This window comes from Schistocerca cancellata, chromosome 2, assembly GCF_023864275.1.
Source record: "Schistocerca cancellata isolate TAMUIC-IGC-003103 chromosome 2, iqSchCanc2.1, whole genome shotgun sequence".
Classification (NCBI taxonomy): domain Eukaryota; kingdom Metazoa; phylum Arthropoda; class Insecta; order Orthoptera; family Acrididae; genus Schistocerca; species Schistocerca cancellata.
Window position 1 is genome coordinate 442,231,843 of NC_064627.1, and position 18,585 is coordinate 442,250,427.

Sequence of the window (18,585 nt, forward strand, 5' to 3'; positions counted from 1 at the left end):
TCCTTCTCACATCAGCTCGTATGACTTCTTCCTTGAATCTTGAGTACTGTATATTTTATGGAATCTGCATTCTCATATGAATGTTTGAAATGAAATATAATCCATCAAACCATTCTGCAGAAGAAACATATTTAGTTTCCGGGTCTTTTTAAAAAAAGAAAGATCACATACACAATTAAACAATTTTTGAAGAAAGTTGTAGGATAGTGTACAAGTAGCTAAATATGTCACTACTGAACTGGCTGGTACACCATTTACTGCTACTACCACTATAGTGTTCATCAAACCTGGTCTATCTCAAATATGTGATTTATACCTAAAATTTAACAAAGTTGGCTACTGTAATTGGTTCACCTGTCAAAAGATATACAAATTTTCAAAATGCAATTTACCAAGAAATTTGTGGAAACATATGAATGACAAGAAAGAATTTTAGCATGATGTTCCTTACGTTAAATCCAGGCAAGGGCCCGCCTGAGCTGTCTCCATGACTGTCAAGCAATTCTCTATAATGCCACAGTGAATAACCTCACACACTGCAGCTGCTTGTTTAAGAACAACCTGGAGTTCTGCATACGTAACATCATTCAGTGCAGGCATAGAATTAGCACACAAAATTACCTGAAAAAGTAAACGCAAAAGCTATGAGCTGCCTGGAACAATGTGATGTGGATGTGGAAAGCATTCAGTCATTAATCACCTAAGAGTTTCTGTTGTGGAAAAATTAAGCTGTTATCTGCCAATCTACTCAGTTTAAAGATGAGAACACACACACACACACACACACACACACACACACACACACACACACACACAACTATGTGCACATAAGGCATGCACAGTACAGATCCTGTGAAACAACTCAAGAAATACATTAGTACATTAACAGCATTGTTCTACAAAACATCCATATGCTTTACTAATGACAATCTGCTAAATTTGTTTATAATTATCTTGGCTATATCCTATAAGTGATAAATGAGTATTAAACAAACATTTTAATTAGCAGACACAATGTGTTTTTAAGAAAAATGCTACTTTTTTACTTCCACTTTTTAGATGAGGTTTTCTTCTTTTTAAATCTAATTTTTGCAGAGCAAGTTCGTGACAAATACACATCTGCTAACATCAAAACATATAAACAATGAGATCACAAAAAAATTTATCAAAAGTTATGTTTAGAGTTTAGTTTAGTTATTTGTATGATCCATCAAACGTAACTGTGGCTTACTATGATGCGGAACAAGACACTTTTACAGTTATAGTATACTACTTCTGCCAAAATATGGAAATTTTCTGACCATTTATATGACTGTCGTAAGCTAATTTGTTTACAGAGATCTCTACGTAACTATGTTCAGTCCCCCTGCTCACTGCTCACTCACTCACTCACTCTCTCTCTCTCTCTCTCTCTCTCTCTCTCTCTCTCTCAACACACACACACACACACACACACACACACACACACACACACACATTCAGAAAATCTGCTCCAAGCAGATATAGCTTCAGTTCTACATCTACATGGATACTCTGCAAATCACATTTAAGTGCCTGGCAGAGGGTTCATTGAACCATCTTCACAATTCTTTATTATTCCAATCTCATATATCACATGGAAAAAATGAACACCTATATCTTTCCGTACAAGCTCTGATTTCCCTTATTTTATTGTGGTGATCGTTTCTTCCTATGTAGGTCAGTGTCAACAAAATATTTTTGCATTTGGAGAAGAAAGTTGGTGATTGGAATTTCATGAGATGATTTAGTTGCAATGAAAAACGTCTTTCTTTTAATGGTGTCCAGCCCAAATCCTGTATCATTTCAGTGGCACTCTATCCCATTTCACAATAATACAAAACATGCTGCCTTTCTTTAACTTTTTTGAAGTACTCCATCAGTCCTATCTGGTAAGGGTCCCACCCCGGGCAGCAGTATTCTAAAAGAGGACAAGTGTAGTGTAGGCAGTCTCCTTAGTAGATCTGTTACATTTTCTAACTGTACTGCCAATAAAACACAGTCTTTGATTAGCCTTCCCCACAACATTTTTTGTGTGCTCCTTCCAATTTATGTTGTTCATAATTGTAATTCCTAGGTATTTAGTTGAATTTATGGCCTTTAGATGTGGCTGATTTATCGTGTAACTGAAGTTTAACGGATTCCTTTTAGCACTCATGTGGATGACCTCACACTCTTTGTATATGAAGTTAATTTCATTACATATTAAATTCTTTACATCTGATGGACTAGTCAATAATTTTTATGGCACTGACAGATAGTTTAAGTTCTGCTTGGAGCAGAATTTCTGAATGCTGAATATGTAATTTTTATTTTTATTGTGTGTGTGTGTGTGTGTGTGTGTGTGTGTGTGTGTGTGTGTGTGTGAGAGAGAGAGAGAGAGAGAGAGAGGGAAAAAAAAGCTTAAGACAGTCATATAAATGGTCAACATGTTTCCATATTTTGGTAGAGAAAGTATACTATAACTGTAAAACTGACTTGTTCCGCATCATAGAAAGACACAGTTATGTTCGATGGATCATGCAAATAACTAAACTAAACTCTAAACGTGACTTTTGATAAATCTTCTAGTATTGTTAATGAATGTTATTGTTGTTTTTGGACTGTGATTGATTGTTGACAACAAGCTTAATAAGAAAATAAACGCTCTGTGAGTCTGTTGTCAGTCTATCCAATTGCTTAAAGAGTTGGCTACAAGAGAGGTTCTGGAGAAACCTCCATACATTATCATTCATTATTACATGCTTTTGTGTAACAACACTTTTTCTTCTATGGTGAGTTATTGACTGACAAGTTGAACATGTTAATTGGCAATAGTGGTGGTGGTGGGGGGGGGGGGGGGGGTGAAGGAAAGGAGTAGAAATTAAAGACCAGAAAGGAGAAATAAAAACATTGAGGTTTGCCGATAAAATAGTAATTCTGTCAGAGGCAGCAAAGGACTTGGAGGAGTAGCTGAATGGAATGGGCAGTATCTTGAAAGGAGGATATAAGATGAACATCAAAAAAGCAAAGTAAGGACAATGGAAAGTAGTTGAATTAAATCAATTGACACTGAGGGAATTAGCTTAGGAAATGGAATAATTAAAGTAGTAGATGAGTTTTGCTATTTGGGCAGAAAAATAACCAATGATGGTTGAAGCAGGGAGGATATAAAATGTCGACTGGCAATGGCAAGAAAAAAAGTTTCTGAAGGAGAGAAATTTGTTAACACCTAGTATAGATTTAAGTGTCATGAAGTCTTTTCTGAAAGTATTTGTACGGAGTGTAGCCATATATGGAAGAGAAACATTGATGATAAACAGTTTGGACAAGAAGAGAATAGAAGCTTTTGAAATGTGGTGCTACAGAAGAATGCTGAAGATCAGATGGGTAGGTCACATAACTAATGAGGAGGTACTGAACAGAATTGGAGACAAAAGAAATTTGTGGGACAACATAACTTGAAGAAGGGATCTATTGGTAGGACACATTCTGAGATCAGGGGATCCCCAGTTTAGTACTGGAGGGAAGCAAAGGAGGGTAAAAATTGTAGAGGGAGACCAAGAGATGTATATGATAATCAGATTCAGAAGGACATAGGTTACAGTAGATACTCTGAGATGAAGAGGCTTGCACAGAATAGAACAGCATGGAGAGCTGCATCAAATCAGTCTTCGGACTGAAGACCACAACAGAAACAGTGAGAACTAACTTTGTCACATAATTAGGTGCAGTTACATTACAATTCAAAGTAGTGTATGTTGTTAACTCATAGTGCGTGTGCAAAAAGTCACAGAAAATACCTTCATGAGAAGTGTGAAAAGTTGCTGTTAACTTTGTTAATTTTACTGACAAATGGAACGAGAGAGGTGTGACTGTGCCAACAAAGAAAACACAGCATATGCAAGCAAATGTTGGAAAGTGAAAGCCAGGTCAGTCAATTGTGTGCAAATAATGACCAGGGGGCAGGAAGCCGAGTGGTGGAGGATTCAGGTATCTACTCCAAAGCAGAATAAATGAAATCTACATTTCCACTCACAATACTGGTAGATGTGTTATTAAACAGCAATTTCTGCAATACTGCCCTGAGCTGTGCTGCGTGCAGTATGACACAGCAGTTAGCATCACTGGTGGTGTACTGCAGCTCGCCAGTTCAAATCCAACCATCCCCAATTATTTGTCATTTAGTATTTCTGGAAGGCTCTCAAAATTTCTTACATTTTTATATTCTGGAATATTTGATAAATAGCTGCACTCTGCCCAGCAGTTCAGTTCTGTTCTGGTTGTACATTAGTGACTGTAATAAACATGCTTTTGTGCTGAGTGTTATATTTCATTGACTCAAAACATCTAAAGCATTGTAGTTACAATAAGACAATGTAAAAGCCATTGCCTACATGGACAGGAACTGGAATACAAGCAGTACATCATTCTCACAGCTGTATTCACGAGACCAATGGGTTCCAAAACAGCAGTAAGTCAACTGCACATCAGACATCCATCAGTGTTTTCCTTCCAGACACACTGATCAGGACACTGCAAAATGACAAAGGATTTGAATGAGTCGCCAAATACAACAGGTGAAATGAAATCACACATTTAGCAAACGTGTACTTTTACTTGGACAGCACAATCCTTCAGTGGCTCAAGAACAATGAAGAGAAGCTCAATAGCTGGGATAAATTCTGTGCCAAACTGCAGAAAATGTTTGGTGATAATCAGTTGGAAGAACAATTGAAGAATAGGGCTCAACGTCATACAGAAGCTATACATTCCTACATACAGAATGCTTTAGCCCTGTGCCAGTCTGTAAGTCCAAATATGACAGAAGATGACAGAATCTCACACTTGATGAAAGGAGTCACAGAAGATGTTTTCCAAGCTCTTCTGGTAAACAACAGAGTGATTCCTCAAGCGGTGCATATAAATGAAACAGAAAATAGGCAATCAAAGGAGGTATAACTGACTCCCGAATGTGGTCGCTATGGCAGTTGTGGAAGATGGCCATACCTTGCCTCTCTAATATGCCAGATTGTGAAGGAAGATATACAGCATTTTATGGTAACCAGAACTGTTGGACCAAGTTAACTAGGGATGTTGACCCAATGTGTCAGAAGGTAAAAGAGAATGTTGAAGAAGAATTGCACCAATCTTTAACGCAAATCTCCACCACTAGTCAATTGCACCAACAGCAGCAGAGTCACCTGAGAAAGACGTCTACTCATTGTTGTGTATTGATGACACCTCAGACTACTTGAAAGAACAAGTACTTCATAACTATGGACATGTGGACAGGTTACTGGTAAATTGAGGACGTTGAGGCTAGGGAAGGACTGCCTTCATAACACCAAACGGCCTCTATAAGGTTAAAGTTATGCCATTTGGAATATGCAGCAGCTTTGAGTGTATGATGCACAATCAGCTTTGACACCTAAAAAGGACAAAGTGTCTTTGCTATATAGATGACATCGTTGTTTCTCAAAGACATTTACACTGCCTGACAACCATGTTGAAGCGTGTTCAGATTGCAGGCCTACATCTGAAACCAAAGAAGTGCCTCTTAACTATCAAAGAATTTAAAATCTTGCGGCATCTAGTGAATGTTGATGGTGACCATCCAAATTCAGAGAAAATAAGAACAGTCAGAAATTTTCCAACTCCTTAGAACAGTCATGATGTGAGAAGTTTTCTTGGAATGTGTTCTATTCATGATCCACAAGATGCACCAAGGCATGTATTTTGCAGGAAATACAGCAAGGAGAGCTAGATTTTCCTGGAATGGTGTACAAGATGTTTCCAGAGAACTCTTCAAGCCTGAGAGAAACCACTATATAACAGAGAAAGACTGATCTGCAGTTGTTTGACTCATCAAGGAGTACAGGCCGTATTTACTTGGTGAACTACTCACCAACGTGATGGACCACCATCCTCTATGCTAGCTCATTGGCCTGATTGATCTGTCAGGTCGACTGGCGAAATAAGCACCAAGACTTCAGGAAAATGTCATTAAAATGGTATAAAAAAGTGAATGCAAACACAAGGACAATGAGCACATCCTGTGGTAGAACAAACCAGCATGGATGAAATCTCAGCCATCGTTGCATAAATGACATTTCTGCTGAACAGAGGGAAGGTCCAGCACTGCTAAAAACCACAGAAACCTTGAAGGAGGAAAAAACCAACCAAAGGAGAATTCCAGCTAATAAACAGAACATTTTGTAAGAGGAACTGTGATCCAATGGGGCAGAAATGGTTGCTCATCATCCCAGCTCACCGACAGTCAGCTATACTGAAGTGTTTATGATGCTCCAACATCTGGTCACCAAGGATTCATGAACACTCTAAATAGAATTAGATGCAAGTATCACTGGCCAGGTATCTGCTGATCCATTAATCAGTATGTAAACCACTGTAAGGTATGTCAGTGATGAAAGCACATGCTGTAGCTACCTCTGGGGCATCTAATACCCCTTCAGCAGTGCCATTCCAATGGATCGGACTTTTGAAGCAGCACGGAGTGCCCTGTTTGGTAATCTCTGATTGTGGAAAAGTTTTCGAGTAGAGACTAGTGTTAGAGGTAATTTCACATTGTGACATCACCAGCAGCATAACAAGAGCGTAGCACCCTAAGATGAATGGCCTCACAGAATGCTTTGATAAGACACTGGCAGATATGCTCTCAATGTATGTTGATGTTTAAGAGATTGAGATATGATACTGTCCATTGCGACATTCACATACAATATGAGGGGGAACCCAAAAAAAAAAAAAAAAAAAAACTGTAATACAACTGTTGAGGGTGGAGTATGTGTAGTAGGTATTTCTGCCACTAGGCGTGTACAGCAAACTCACTGCCAATTCAGTGCCTCCTGTGTTGTCAACCTGGCTTGTTCTGTTCATCTGCAGTGATTGTTTTTGCTAGTGCTGTTTTGCTGTTGTTTCGTTTTTTATGATGGCAAGTTTAAATTAACAACCTGCAGCTGTGAAATTTTGTTTTCTACTCAGTGAAAATGTGCTGAAACTGTTTTAATGTTGAAAACAGCTTAGCAAGATGATGCTAAGGGAAAAACTCAAGGCTACAAGTGGTTTGCTCTATTTAAAAATGGTAACATGTCAAGTGATGACAAACCTCATTCTGGACGTCCAACAGCTGCCCAAATCAGTGAAAAAATTTGAGAGTTTGTGCTCACAATAAATAAAACCTTTTATTTGGAAGTTTTAAGAAGATAAGACAACAGTGTTTGTCACAAATGACCCAATATCTGGCAGACAGTAGACTGATTCTTCCACCACAACAATGCACCCGCATAAACAGCCATCTCTGTTAGACACTTTTTGGTGAAAAATGGCATGGTTCCACTGCTTCATGCATGTTACTTGCCTGACCTGGTTCCATGTCACTTTTTCTTATTTCCACACATGAAAAGGGGTATGAAGGGACACTGGCTTGGCAACACTGAAAAAGTGCAGAAAAAAAAGAGGAAGGAGCTAACAGTGTTTTGTAAACAATTTGAAAATTTATAGCTTTTAAATTATTTTTTTTTTTTGGGGGGGGGGTCATATCCCCTTCTATAGCAAAGCAAGACACTACAGGGTCACACTGCTCTTTCTGCACTACAGTCACAAAGTCAAAATGGAAATGGATACATTGTTCCCATTTCAATAAAACAATACTCAGGATGACTATATGAAACAATATGACTATATGAAACAATATGACTATATGAAACAATATGACTATATGAAACAATATGACTATATGAAACAATATGACTATATGAAACAATATGACTATATGAAACAATATGACTATATGAAACATCTCATCAAGAGGACTGAAGAAGCAAGCAGTTGGCTCACATACAGACCTTGGATGCCCTGGAACGAGACTAAGAATATAATGTGAAGCACGAGGTATAGTCCAGGAGATTTGGAATGGATTTTTATGCCTGTGCAGCAAGTAGAACTATCAGACAAGCTACTGAAGTGCTGGTTTGGGTCATATTGTATCCTTCATCACTTGTCAGACACCACATATGAGCTTGAGGATTATGATCCTTCATTGAGAAGACAAAGGTGCAGAGACATGATCCACACCTTCCATATGAAGCACCACTACAGTCCCGATGCAGACTGATGATATGAACGCTTTGTTCAAGGAAACTAAAGATCTGCCAACAGCCACAAATCTTTGATGAAAGGGGCTATCTCTGATCCTCGTCACAGTGAAGGGGACGTGACAACATGACCAGAAAGCAAGGACCCAGCAGCGGTGCCATATGGAGAACCACTAACAGGATCTAGCTTTAGTCAGCTCCATTGAAAATTTCTGAAACAGCAGATCACTTTTTCTCCAGGAGTGGGAGCAATGCTGCAAGTTGTGCTATGTAGCAGTTATCGTTGCTGGCTGATGTGCAGTGGACTGCCAGTTCAAAGCCGATCAGCCCCAATTAATTGTCATTTCATATTTATCAATTTTTTGTAATGTTTGTATGTTGCAGAATAGTCTGTGTTTGTATAAACAGTTGCACGCTCTGTCCAGGAGTTCAATTCTGTTCTGTTCTGTTCTGTTCTGTTCTGGTTGTCCACTGGTGATCGCAAGAATTGTGCTTTCAGTGCTAAGCGGTTACACTTCCCTCACAGCCCTGCTTTCAGAATTGGACTGGATACCAGTTATGATGTGATAATATTATGAGCAACACATGGAAATACTATTTTTGAAAAGGAAAAAAAAAACTATGCAGCTTTTGTTGCACAGAACTAGGCTTCCAGACCAGCCAATAAACTCTATATACATTTTAAAAAACACTACCTGTTCCATCTATGGGATTTGATTTTAAAGTGACTGGAATGAATGAGTTGTCATGTGCACACCAGAGACCATAACTGTCAAAAGGCAATATGGTACACAATTGATTTTTTCCAATAAAATAAGGCATCTGAATTAAAGTGCCACGAATGAGTTAACTTGCCTTGTTGCACCTATCTCAGCCAATAGAAAAGTTTGGAGTATTTATCTTACAAGGGAATGGTCAGACTTGTCATGTCGAAACCTGTGTTGCTTTTTTTACCACGGTGAGTTAACATTGCAAGAAGTCTGTATGCAGAATTTTAGCTGCTGACATGACCTGGAAGTATGTAAACAATTTCATGAAGTAAGACATTATTGTCGCATGGTTTCCGCGCTTATAACTGCCTCTTGTACAACCCTGACCTCGCTCGCTACGTTATACCAACTCCATCTATGGACAAGGTGGTGTTAGCTAATCGCCGCTCTCTTGCCACAGCAGTGAGAGAGCTGATTCCCCCCGTGAAAGCGATCGTATGATAATTAAACATTCGTTGACAAATATGGCTGATATGTTATCTACAACATTTTTTTCCAAATAGCTATGAAATAGACACAAATAAATATACGGTTTAGAACACGTCCAAATTTTATTTCTTGTAATTACCGCAAAAATGCGAGATATTGATACAATGTTCAAAACATAGGTTTTTTGTGCACCAAGAACATACAAGCAAAGGCGACATATGACAGCCCTGCGAATCACAGATGTTGTTAGATGTCCGTAGACAAAACTGGGCTGGTGTTAGGAATGAATCAGGCCTAGTATCAGTATATTTTGAGGAGTGACACGCATATTTAATCAAATTCTGAAAGCGTGGGGAGGAAAATTGATAATGTACTACTGATTGCAGCTTGAGAATATTGTCACTGTGATAGACAGAAAATTGCAGTGGTCTGCACACAATAATTTTCTCTGTTAGTTTTCTGTAAAATGCCTTCCACTGACGGAAAAATTCTCTGTCTAAAGGTTGAATTATTTTCGTCGTGCCGGGTGGAATCTGAAGTATCTCTACTTCTTTGTCAAGTTGGGCTCGAAATACAGCTTTTAATGAATCAGACCTTTTATGACCTGACCACGAATCTAGAAGGAGAAGAGATTTGTTCCCGCAGATCGGAAGAAAAGTATGACGCATGAAAAGTGTAACGTTTTCATTTCCCATTTTTCCAGACTTCGATGCGTCTACCACAAGAGTGTTTGCGTAGAACATTGTTCTTTTGACACGTGGTCCAAAACGTCCAGTTTATTCTTGAAGACACACATATAGTTTAGGAAGCAATGAACCATCCAGACTAATTATGGGCATTATAGTGTATGAATGGGTGAGTGCAGTCGTGGACTGCGCAATCGTCTCAATATGTTTTTCCCCTTTGAATGACAGTGTTCTTTTCGCACACATTTCTTTTTTAAAACCTGACAGATCGGCATTGTACACGTATGATTCACTAAAAATAGCGATCTTATTTTTTGCATTCGTAAGAAAAGCTGCTATCATTTCGATTTGTGTCACTTCATTTTCCGACCTGTTTCTCGATACAAATTTTGTTATTTTTCTTGCCATAATTTTATGTGATTTTTGAAGCGACTAATCCAACTTTGAGAAGCTGTAAATTCTTTAGCTCCTATCGCGTTGGCAATCTCTAATGCCCAATCACGCAAAGTTGTATCGCTGACACTAAATGATTGTTGTCTGGCATCGGTAAATAGCTCAAAAAGTCGTGCATTTATCTCACAATTTCCAGTCGACTCTTACGTCGTCCAGCGACTTCCTTTTTCCATCTATACAATTCAAGTTCAGAACGGACAAAGAGATACTTATTTTGAACAGTACTGACACGTAGGGGTTTCTTACCACTTTCGTTCAACCAATACGTCACCGCTTTTTCTTTGTCTTATAAGGTAATTGTAGTTGCTGGTGTTACTTTCGGAGATAATTGATGATGGTACGTGGCACTATCACTCGAAGATTCTTCATGAGTGCAACATTCGTCGGTGGCTTCGCCATCTGTAGATTCACAGTCTGCAATATCGAGTGTTTCAGTTGTTTATAGCCACATGTCTGAGCCATTTACGTGCTCGTCTAGAAGTTTAACAACCATGTCGCACAACACAGTCTTCACGCGTGTTTTCTGTTGATTGCTTCATTTGGCGTCTGTGGTATATCTCCATGGAAAGCAGCAAAACATTTACAGGGTTTGCCATCACCTGTGAGGGGAGATTGAATGCTCACCGTAAAGTGGCTTGCGGAGTATAGATGAATATGTAAGGAACATCTTTCACATCTCTAACCAGTTTCAGGACGGTATGTTTCGAAATACGTACCAGAAATTAAAAGGACGTGCATGCCACAGAAACGAATATTCGTTTCCCCTTTCCACCAAAACCGTGCAGCGATACTCCTCTTTAGTGAACGCCGCGATAAGACGGCCGCACTTACTGACCATGCGCACAACGCTCGCGACTCGCCATTTCCAGGGGTGGCCAGCCGTCACTGCGAGCGCCAAGCAGGAAACACAGCCGTGTTCGTGATTTTTTTTTAGGTGACTTCCAGTTCATGTCAGCAGCTACAATTTTGCATACGGACCTTTTGCACAGTTAAATAACAGTGCTAAAAAAAGCAATATATGTTTCGGCATGACAAGTCTGACCATTCCGTTGTTAGAACATATGTGCCTCTTTACATGCCGTAGTCGAATTAAGTCGGGTGATGCTGAAGGAATTAGATTAGGAAATGAGACAATTAAAGTAGTAAAGGAGTTTTGCTATTTGGGGAGCAAAATAACTGACGATGGTCGAAGTAGAGAGGATATAAAATGTAGACTGGCAATGGCAAGGAAAGCGTTTCTGAAGAAGAAAAATTTGTTAACATCAAGTATAGATTTAAATGTCAAGTCGTTTCTGAAAGTATTTGTATGGAGTGTAGCCATGCATAGAAGTGAAATGTGGACGATAAATAGTTACGACAAAAAGAGAATAGAAGCTTTTGAAATGTGGTGCCACAGAAGAATGCTGAAGATTAGGTGGGTAGATCACGTAACTAATGAGGAGGTATTTAATAGAATTGGGGAGAAGAGGAGCTTGTGGCACAACTTGACTAGAAGAAGGGATCGGTTGGTAGGACATGTTCTGAGACATCGAGGGATCATCAATTTAGTATTGGAGGGCAGCGTGGAGGGTAAAAATCATAGAGGGAGACCAAGAGATGAATACACTAAGCAGATTCAGAAGGATGTAGGCTGCAGTAGGTACTGGGAGATGAAGAACCTAGCACAGGATAGAGTAGCATGGAGAGCTGCATCAAACCAGTCTCAGGACTGAAGACCACAACAACAACATACATGCTGCCATTTGGGGAAAACAACCACACTTTGACATCTTGAACCATTTATGAAATATGACAGTTTTTATGACCAGGATTCGTTATGCGCAGGGACAGGAATGGGCGTGTCACACGATCGTTCATCAGATATGAGTATCAGTAACTGGACAGCGAAATGAGATATCATTCTACTCCTAGTTTTAGATAAAATTTTGATCTCTTATCTACATTTTGTATATTGCAATGTAAGAACTAAAATCAAGCATATGTGGAGTTTACCCAACACATTTTTACCTCCACAAACACTTTACAATTTCACTCACTTGAAGCCGTGCCACAACCATTACGAATAACAAAAATAAATTCAGTCCTTTCTTGAGCAAAAGTACCAGACTGTAAGAAGTGCCAAAATTAAATTTGTCACCTAACAGTTTTTTAAAACTTGGATGATAAGTATTTCATAGCAGCAAGAACAACAATTCTCAGCAAAGGTAGCAGCATTTGCCAAGCAGTCAGCCACAAGTAAACAGTGCTCAGAACCGTGTGCAGAGAACACATCTGTTGCAGTGAAAAAATGTTGCTAGAAGATGGTTCCCTTCCTACTGCCACCATGTTATCTAGTCCTAACTCCTATACAACTGGTCTGGAACCTTGCAAAGAATAAGCTCAACAGTCACAATATGTCAAGCACCTCTCTCTCCAACCCAAAAAATTAACAGCTGATGCTTCTGTTGCTAACAAATAAATGGTGCGAGCCTCTCAGTTAATGCTACTCCAATGACTTGTGCATAAATTTCATTACTTTTATATTCAAACAACTTTTCAAATGGCCTTACAAGGCTAAGGTGGTCTTCCTCCTCCAGACCTATCCACCAGAGAAAAATTTAATGTGGTCTCCAGGAATCGAACTCAGGACCTGGACGTTACTAGCCACATACACTAACCACTAGACCATGTGGTCAGTTTCCCTTAGCTGCTGTGAAATTAGAAGACTTATAAGGCCAGGTATCACATTAGAAAAATTTGTGATGACTACTGCAGGAGATGTGCTCTGGCGGCAAAGAAACTGAATAATTAGTGCAATCAGTCCAAATAGATTTGAACAAAGAGTCAGCATTATCATTCTTGACAAACAGTGAAAAGGTTAAGGAGGGATTCTTTATTCCAGTGATAAAATTTTGCAAAAGCACAGACACAGCAATGGAAGACAGCCATATTACTGGCGAAGGTAGTCTTATGGATACTACAAATGAAGCAGTGCGAGAGGCCAAAGTGAGATATACTGAATGCCCTGCTTCTTTTCTCGTTATTAACAGACACTTCACCCAGTGGTGCACACAGATGTGGAAATGTGAAAGTGTTCCACTTCTGAGAGCATCAGAATGTATGGAATTGCTACCCCCCCCCCCCCCCCCCTTCACAGGTGTAGACTGAACAGTGTTGCCACCCAAGCCAGGTAACCACTTCGCTTGGCCGGGTAATATCTTACGAGTACGATGTCACGAAACATAAGTGAATGAAAATAGTAAAAATATGTCCACTTTCCAACATTTTCATCTTCAAAGCCCGACTTTATCTGTAATGCAGAAGTTGCAGAGTATAAACATTTACGATTTGCAAAATTTAACTTCCAGTTCAGGTTCTTATTAATGTAAATGCCTAAAATATGGAATATTCAGTTTCTTTTGATGATTTCCCCTTGCACTGTTTTTCTAATGGCGTGGTCAAATCTTGTGAAGTACATATTTTGTTTTACAGCATGGTATCAAAGAGCAGACAGTGAGTAAGTTAAAAAGGAAATAATCTGAAGCCTTTGAAATGTGTTCTTTAAAAGAGACTTTATTACATGGACTGATTGAGGCATGTCAGTGTCCTGCAACAAAACAAAGTCTAATAAAAAAATATAATGAACTAAAGTGAGGTATTACAATGTAAGTCATTACTGGAAGGTATAGCTGAAGGGAGTGCTAGTCCTGTAAATTTTGCAGGATAACTTCTATGAGATTTGGAAGGTAGGAGATGAGATACCGGTGGAAGTAACGCCATGATGATGGGTTGAGAGTTGTGCTTCAGTAGCTCAGTTGGTAGAGCACTTGCTCATGAAAGGCTAGTTGTTTCTTGGCCCAGCACACAGTTTTAAACTGCCTGGAAGCTTCAGATCAGTGTATATGCTGCTTTAGAGTGAAAATTTAATTCATAAATAAATTTTTAATGTTAATTTAAAAAATTCTGGTATTTTTACAGTTAATCAGTACTCAATATGATGGAATACAATTGATTAATTAAAAACCAAGTCAGAACTGATTAAATGTCTTTGAACAGTGTGAAAGCTTCCAGATAATTTCCGCATGTAACAGAACCAGATATAAAAAGACGTTTAAATAATTAATGACTGAGGACCTGAAAATATAGCCTCTATTCCTAGCAACATTTGCATTACTTTTTGGTGAAGTTCACACCTGCTTTGAGCAAAAGTTTTTTTTTTTTTTTTTTTTTTTTTTTTTTTTTTTTTTTTTTTTTTTAAATGATTAGATGTACAGATTTAAAAGGTTGTAATACTGCATGCCTGAAGATGAAGTATGAGCAGCTCTTTGAAACTGACTGCCAGCCGGGTGGGGCTGAGCGGTTCTAGGCGCTTCAGTCTGGAACTGCGCCTAGAATCCTGCCTCAAACATGGATGTGTGTTATGTCCTTAGGTTAGTTAGGTTTAAGTAGTTCTAAGTTCTAGGGGACTGATGACCTCAGATTTAAGTCCCATAGTGCTCATTGCATTTGAACCTTCTTTTTCTTTTTCTTTTTCTTTTTTTTTTTTTAACCGACTGCAAAAAAAGGAAATGGTGATGAACTTTTCAACTGGAATATTTGATGCTGCAAAAACTTCAACAGTTTTTCTCCGAGATTGAGACTTGAACTCGGGACCTTTGCCTTTCAGGAGTGCTAGTTCTGCAAGGTTTGCAGGAGAGCTTCTGTAAAATTTAGAAGGTAGGAGACGAGGTACTAGCAGAAGTAGAGCTTTGTAGACGGGGCGCGAGTCGTGCTTGGGTAGCTCAGATGGTAGAGCACTTGCCCGTGAAAGGCAAAGGTCCCGTGTTCGAGTCTCGGTCCGGCACACAATTTTAATCTGCCAGGAAGTTTTAGAAAATCATTATCTTTCAAATAAAAGAAAGCAACATAATGTCTTTAACCAGTCCAGACGAAAATCAGATGAGAGGCACATTGTCCAAGACAACATTACTTAGTTATTTGTACTGTGGGCCAGAGATTTGTTTTTGTCAAAAAAGGTTTCTTACTCTGTATTGAATACTGACAGAAACCTTTGGGACAATGGAAATAAGCAGTTCATTCGTTCGTTAGTTCTCTCTCTCTCTCTCTCTCTCTCTCTCTCTCTCTCTCTCTGCCTATATGAATCGATATGGACCATGCCTGTTGACACAATTATTATTTTCTCATATTCCATGGAATGTGCAGTGGAGGTGTAGTACTTGCCGATATGAGACCTTGTGAGTTGCAAAAGATGAGTGCAGCATCGGTGTTCACTGAAAAAGGTTTCTCACAGTGCATGTTTGACTGTCTGATCTACATGAGACAAACCACACTGGCAAAGTATATATTAACTCCAGCCTTCCACTGTAGCACATAACCCTGTACCAATTCCAGAGTGTCTAAAAACTTAAATGGTGCCCAAAATTTCTGGATTCTTGCTATGTTAGACGAAACACTGGCAACAAACAAAATGAAAGCTACTGATTTTACATTCCATTATTCTCTACTCCCAAAGGCTTTCTTTTAGCTTTGAATGAAAGAGTCTTTAATCTGCTGGATGATCCCTGAATGCTGTTCGTAGGCTGATTAGCTCAATGATCTATCTATCTGCCTTGGAAATAGTATGCACTCTGTACACAAGTCTTAATCATGTTGTTTGTTATGGATGCTAACAATTTAAAATCCATAAATACAAATCAGTGTGAGTAGGCTTATGATGGAGGAATTTGGGGAGAGAGCTCCGACATCAGCCAGCCTTAAAGCCAATACAGTTTTGGGGATACGGCAACAAAACTTTTAATACACGGTAGCATGGAAAAGAGAAATTAATCGAGTTCTTACAAAATTTTAACTCTCTTTATCATAACATCCAGTGCCTCTTGGAAAAAGAAAAGATACAGATAAAGTTGCTACATGTGTAACTACATACTAGAAGCCTAGTTATTGACAGATTAGAGAAGTCCATGCACTTTTAAATCTCTCTTTGTTAACGGAGTTACTGGTTACTGGAATTATGAGGTTTTCAGAGACAGATAGAGTTAAGAGATTTACACTGCCATCCATTACAATGTTTTTCTATTTGCATTACAATTTTTGTTATTTCCTGATTGGTCATTTCATTGCTACAATGTCGATGCAAGACTTCAATTGACCTTATTGTTATACGTATCGCACTGGAGAAAAAAAAAATGGGTGTCAAACTTTAACTTTTGTTGGTTACATTGTCTGTCATTACTAATGAATACTTCCATGTTTATCTGTTAAGAGACTGTAAAGAAACTGTGTTAGTAGCTGCAATCTATGAGAGACTGTGGTGGAGTGTAGTTGTCATACGATCATGCTGCCACTGTCGTAATGCACGATATGGCCTATTTACCAGCAAAAATGGCAACTTTGTACTTGCATTACAATACAGTACTGCCACATTCAGTTATTGTTGCAAGTAGAGATCAATAGTAGGAAATTACTGGTGAACACTCTAATAATAAACTGCTTTCAATAAATGAAAAATCAAATCTATTGTAAATTTTAACAGTAAATCAAAAATCAGTTAGTTTGCATAAAGTTTGCAGGAAAGAATGATGAATTAATTTAATTTGTGTGGTGTGTGGTGTGTGGGGTAGGTTGTTTGGGGGGGGGAGGGGGAAGAGACCAAACAGTGAGGTCATCGGTCTCGTCGGATTAGGTAAGGAGGGGGAAGGAAGTCGGCAGTGCCCTTTCAAAGGAACCATCCTGGCATTTGCCTAGAGCAATTTAGGGAAATCATGCAAATCAGGATGGCCGGATGCGGGATTGAACCATTATCCTCCTCAATGTGAGTCCTGTGTGATGTGTGCTTCTTTGTGTGAATGTGGTGCATTTTCCTTTCTGAAGAGGTCTTTGATCAAAAACTCAAACGGATAATAGTCTTTTTTATCATACCTATCTGTAACTCAATGTGTCATTTTTATGGTGAGTAGCAATTTAACTTTTTCATAATATTGTTAATATCCCAACTTGGACTTCCCATTGTTTGATATTTTTTTTTTTTTTCTTTAACTGATCTTAATCACTTTCACTGCTCGGTGAGGTCTCGCTACTGCTATTGTAGTCTTCCATCTGCATCAACAATGGTTCTTCTGAAATTTCAAGACTGTGAGCTCTTTGTACACATATGTTCTCAAGTTTGAACACAAGATCTACTGTGCCCTCCAGAAATTTGGGAAATACTTTCCAGGCCCAAGTGACGTAAATATAAAACATGATTTATCTTCAAATTCTTGTTCTCTTTTGGTGTCTTGTTCTTGACAAATACCCAAATAAGTTCAATGGCACTGAATTCACAATGCACCACACTTCCCAAGAGATACTCTTGTGACCTGAAATGCAGCCATACGTATTCTAGTAAGACCGCTTTAGTAAATTCTTCATACGATGTTGCACTAGATGGAAACTCTACATTATTGGTTTCCATCAATTCAACAATAGAATCCTTTCTCCATTTCATGATAGTACATTTATTATTGTGCAATTTGGAGCTTGATCTATAATGTGCACAAATCTCTTTGGTAATTTTTCGAGAATACTCCTAAGCCACACATTGCAATGTTTTTCTTCGTCTCAGAATGATATTCTCCAACTCCCTTTTGCCAAATAAAGCATAAGCCAGCATTTTGCATAAACCTACCTCTATTCACAAAGTGGTACATTATAATCCTTTTTCCAAAATTGAATGGTGTTATAATATGTCCTTTCCAGCCATTCCAGTCTTTTAACATTGCCTCTGTGGTAACTGAATAAATTTTTCATTGAATAAGGCATTTTCTGGTCTTGCCATCCAAACTTTCTCGAGTGATTTGCACCACACCAACTCTCATGACTGTAATAAAAAGGCTATCCTTCATATTGGTTGGTTGATTTGGGGGAGGGGACCAAACAGCGACTTCAACAGAATCATCCTGGCATCTGCCTGAAGCGATTTAGGAAAACAGTGGAAAATCTGAATCAGGATAGCCGGATATGTGTTTCAACCATTGTCGTCCTGAATAGTCTGGCTTCTGCAAATCTTTAAAGTTAGTACTTGCCAAAACCTGCTCAAAAAAGCATGCCCCCCCCCCTCTCTCTCTCTCTCTCTCTCGAATATCATCACTTTTCAACTACAATAAAATATTAGGTTGG

General features: G+C 38.7%; 1 protein-coding gene across 1 annotated transcript in view; it reads right to left on the bottom strand.

Moving 5' to 3' along the window:
• Nucleotides 1–18,585, bottom strand: part of LOC126161917 (4'-phosphopantetheine phosphatase) — a 177,767-nt gene that overhangs the window by 36,916 nt on the left and 122,266 nt on the right. The window contains 1 exon segment of the mRNA XM_049918086.1: nt 452–621. Within this exon segment, the coding sequence (XP_049774043.1) occupies nt 452–621 (170 nt within the window).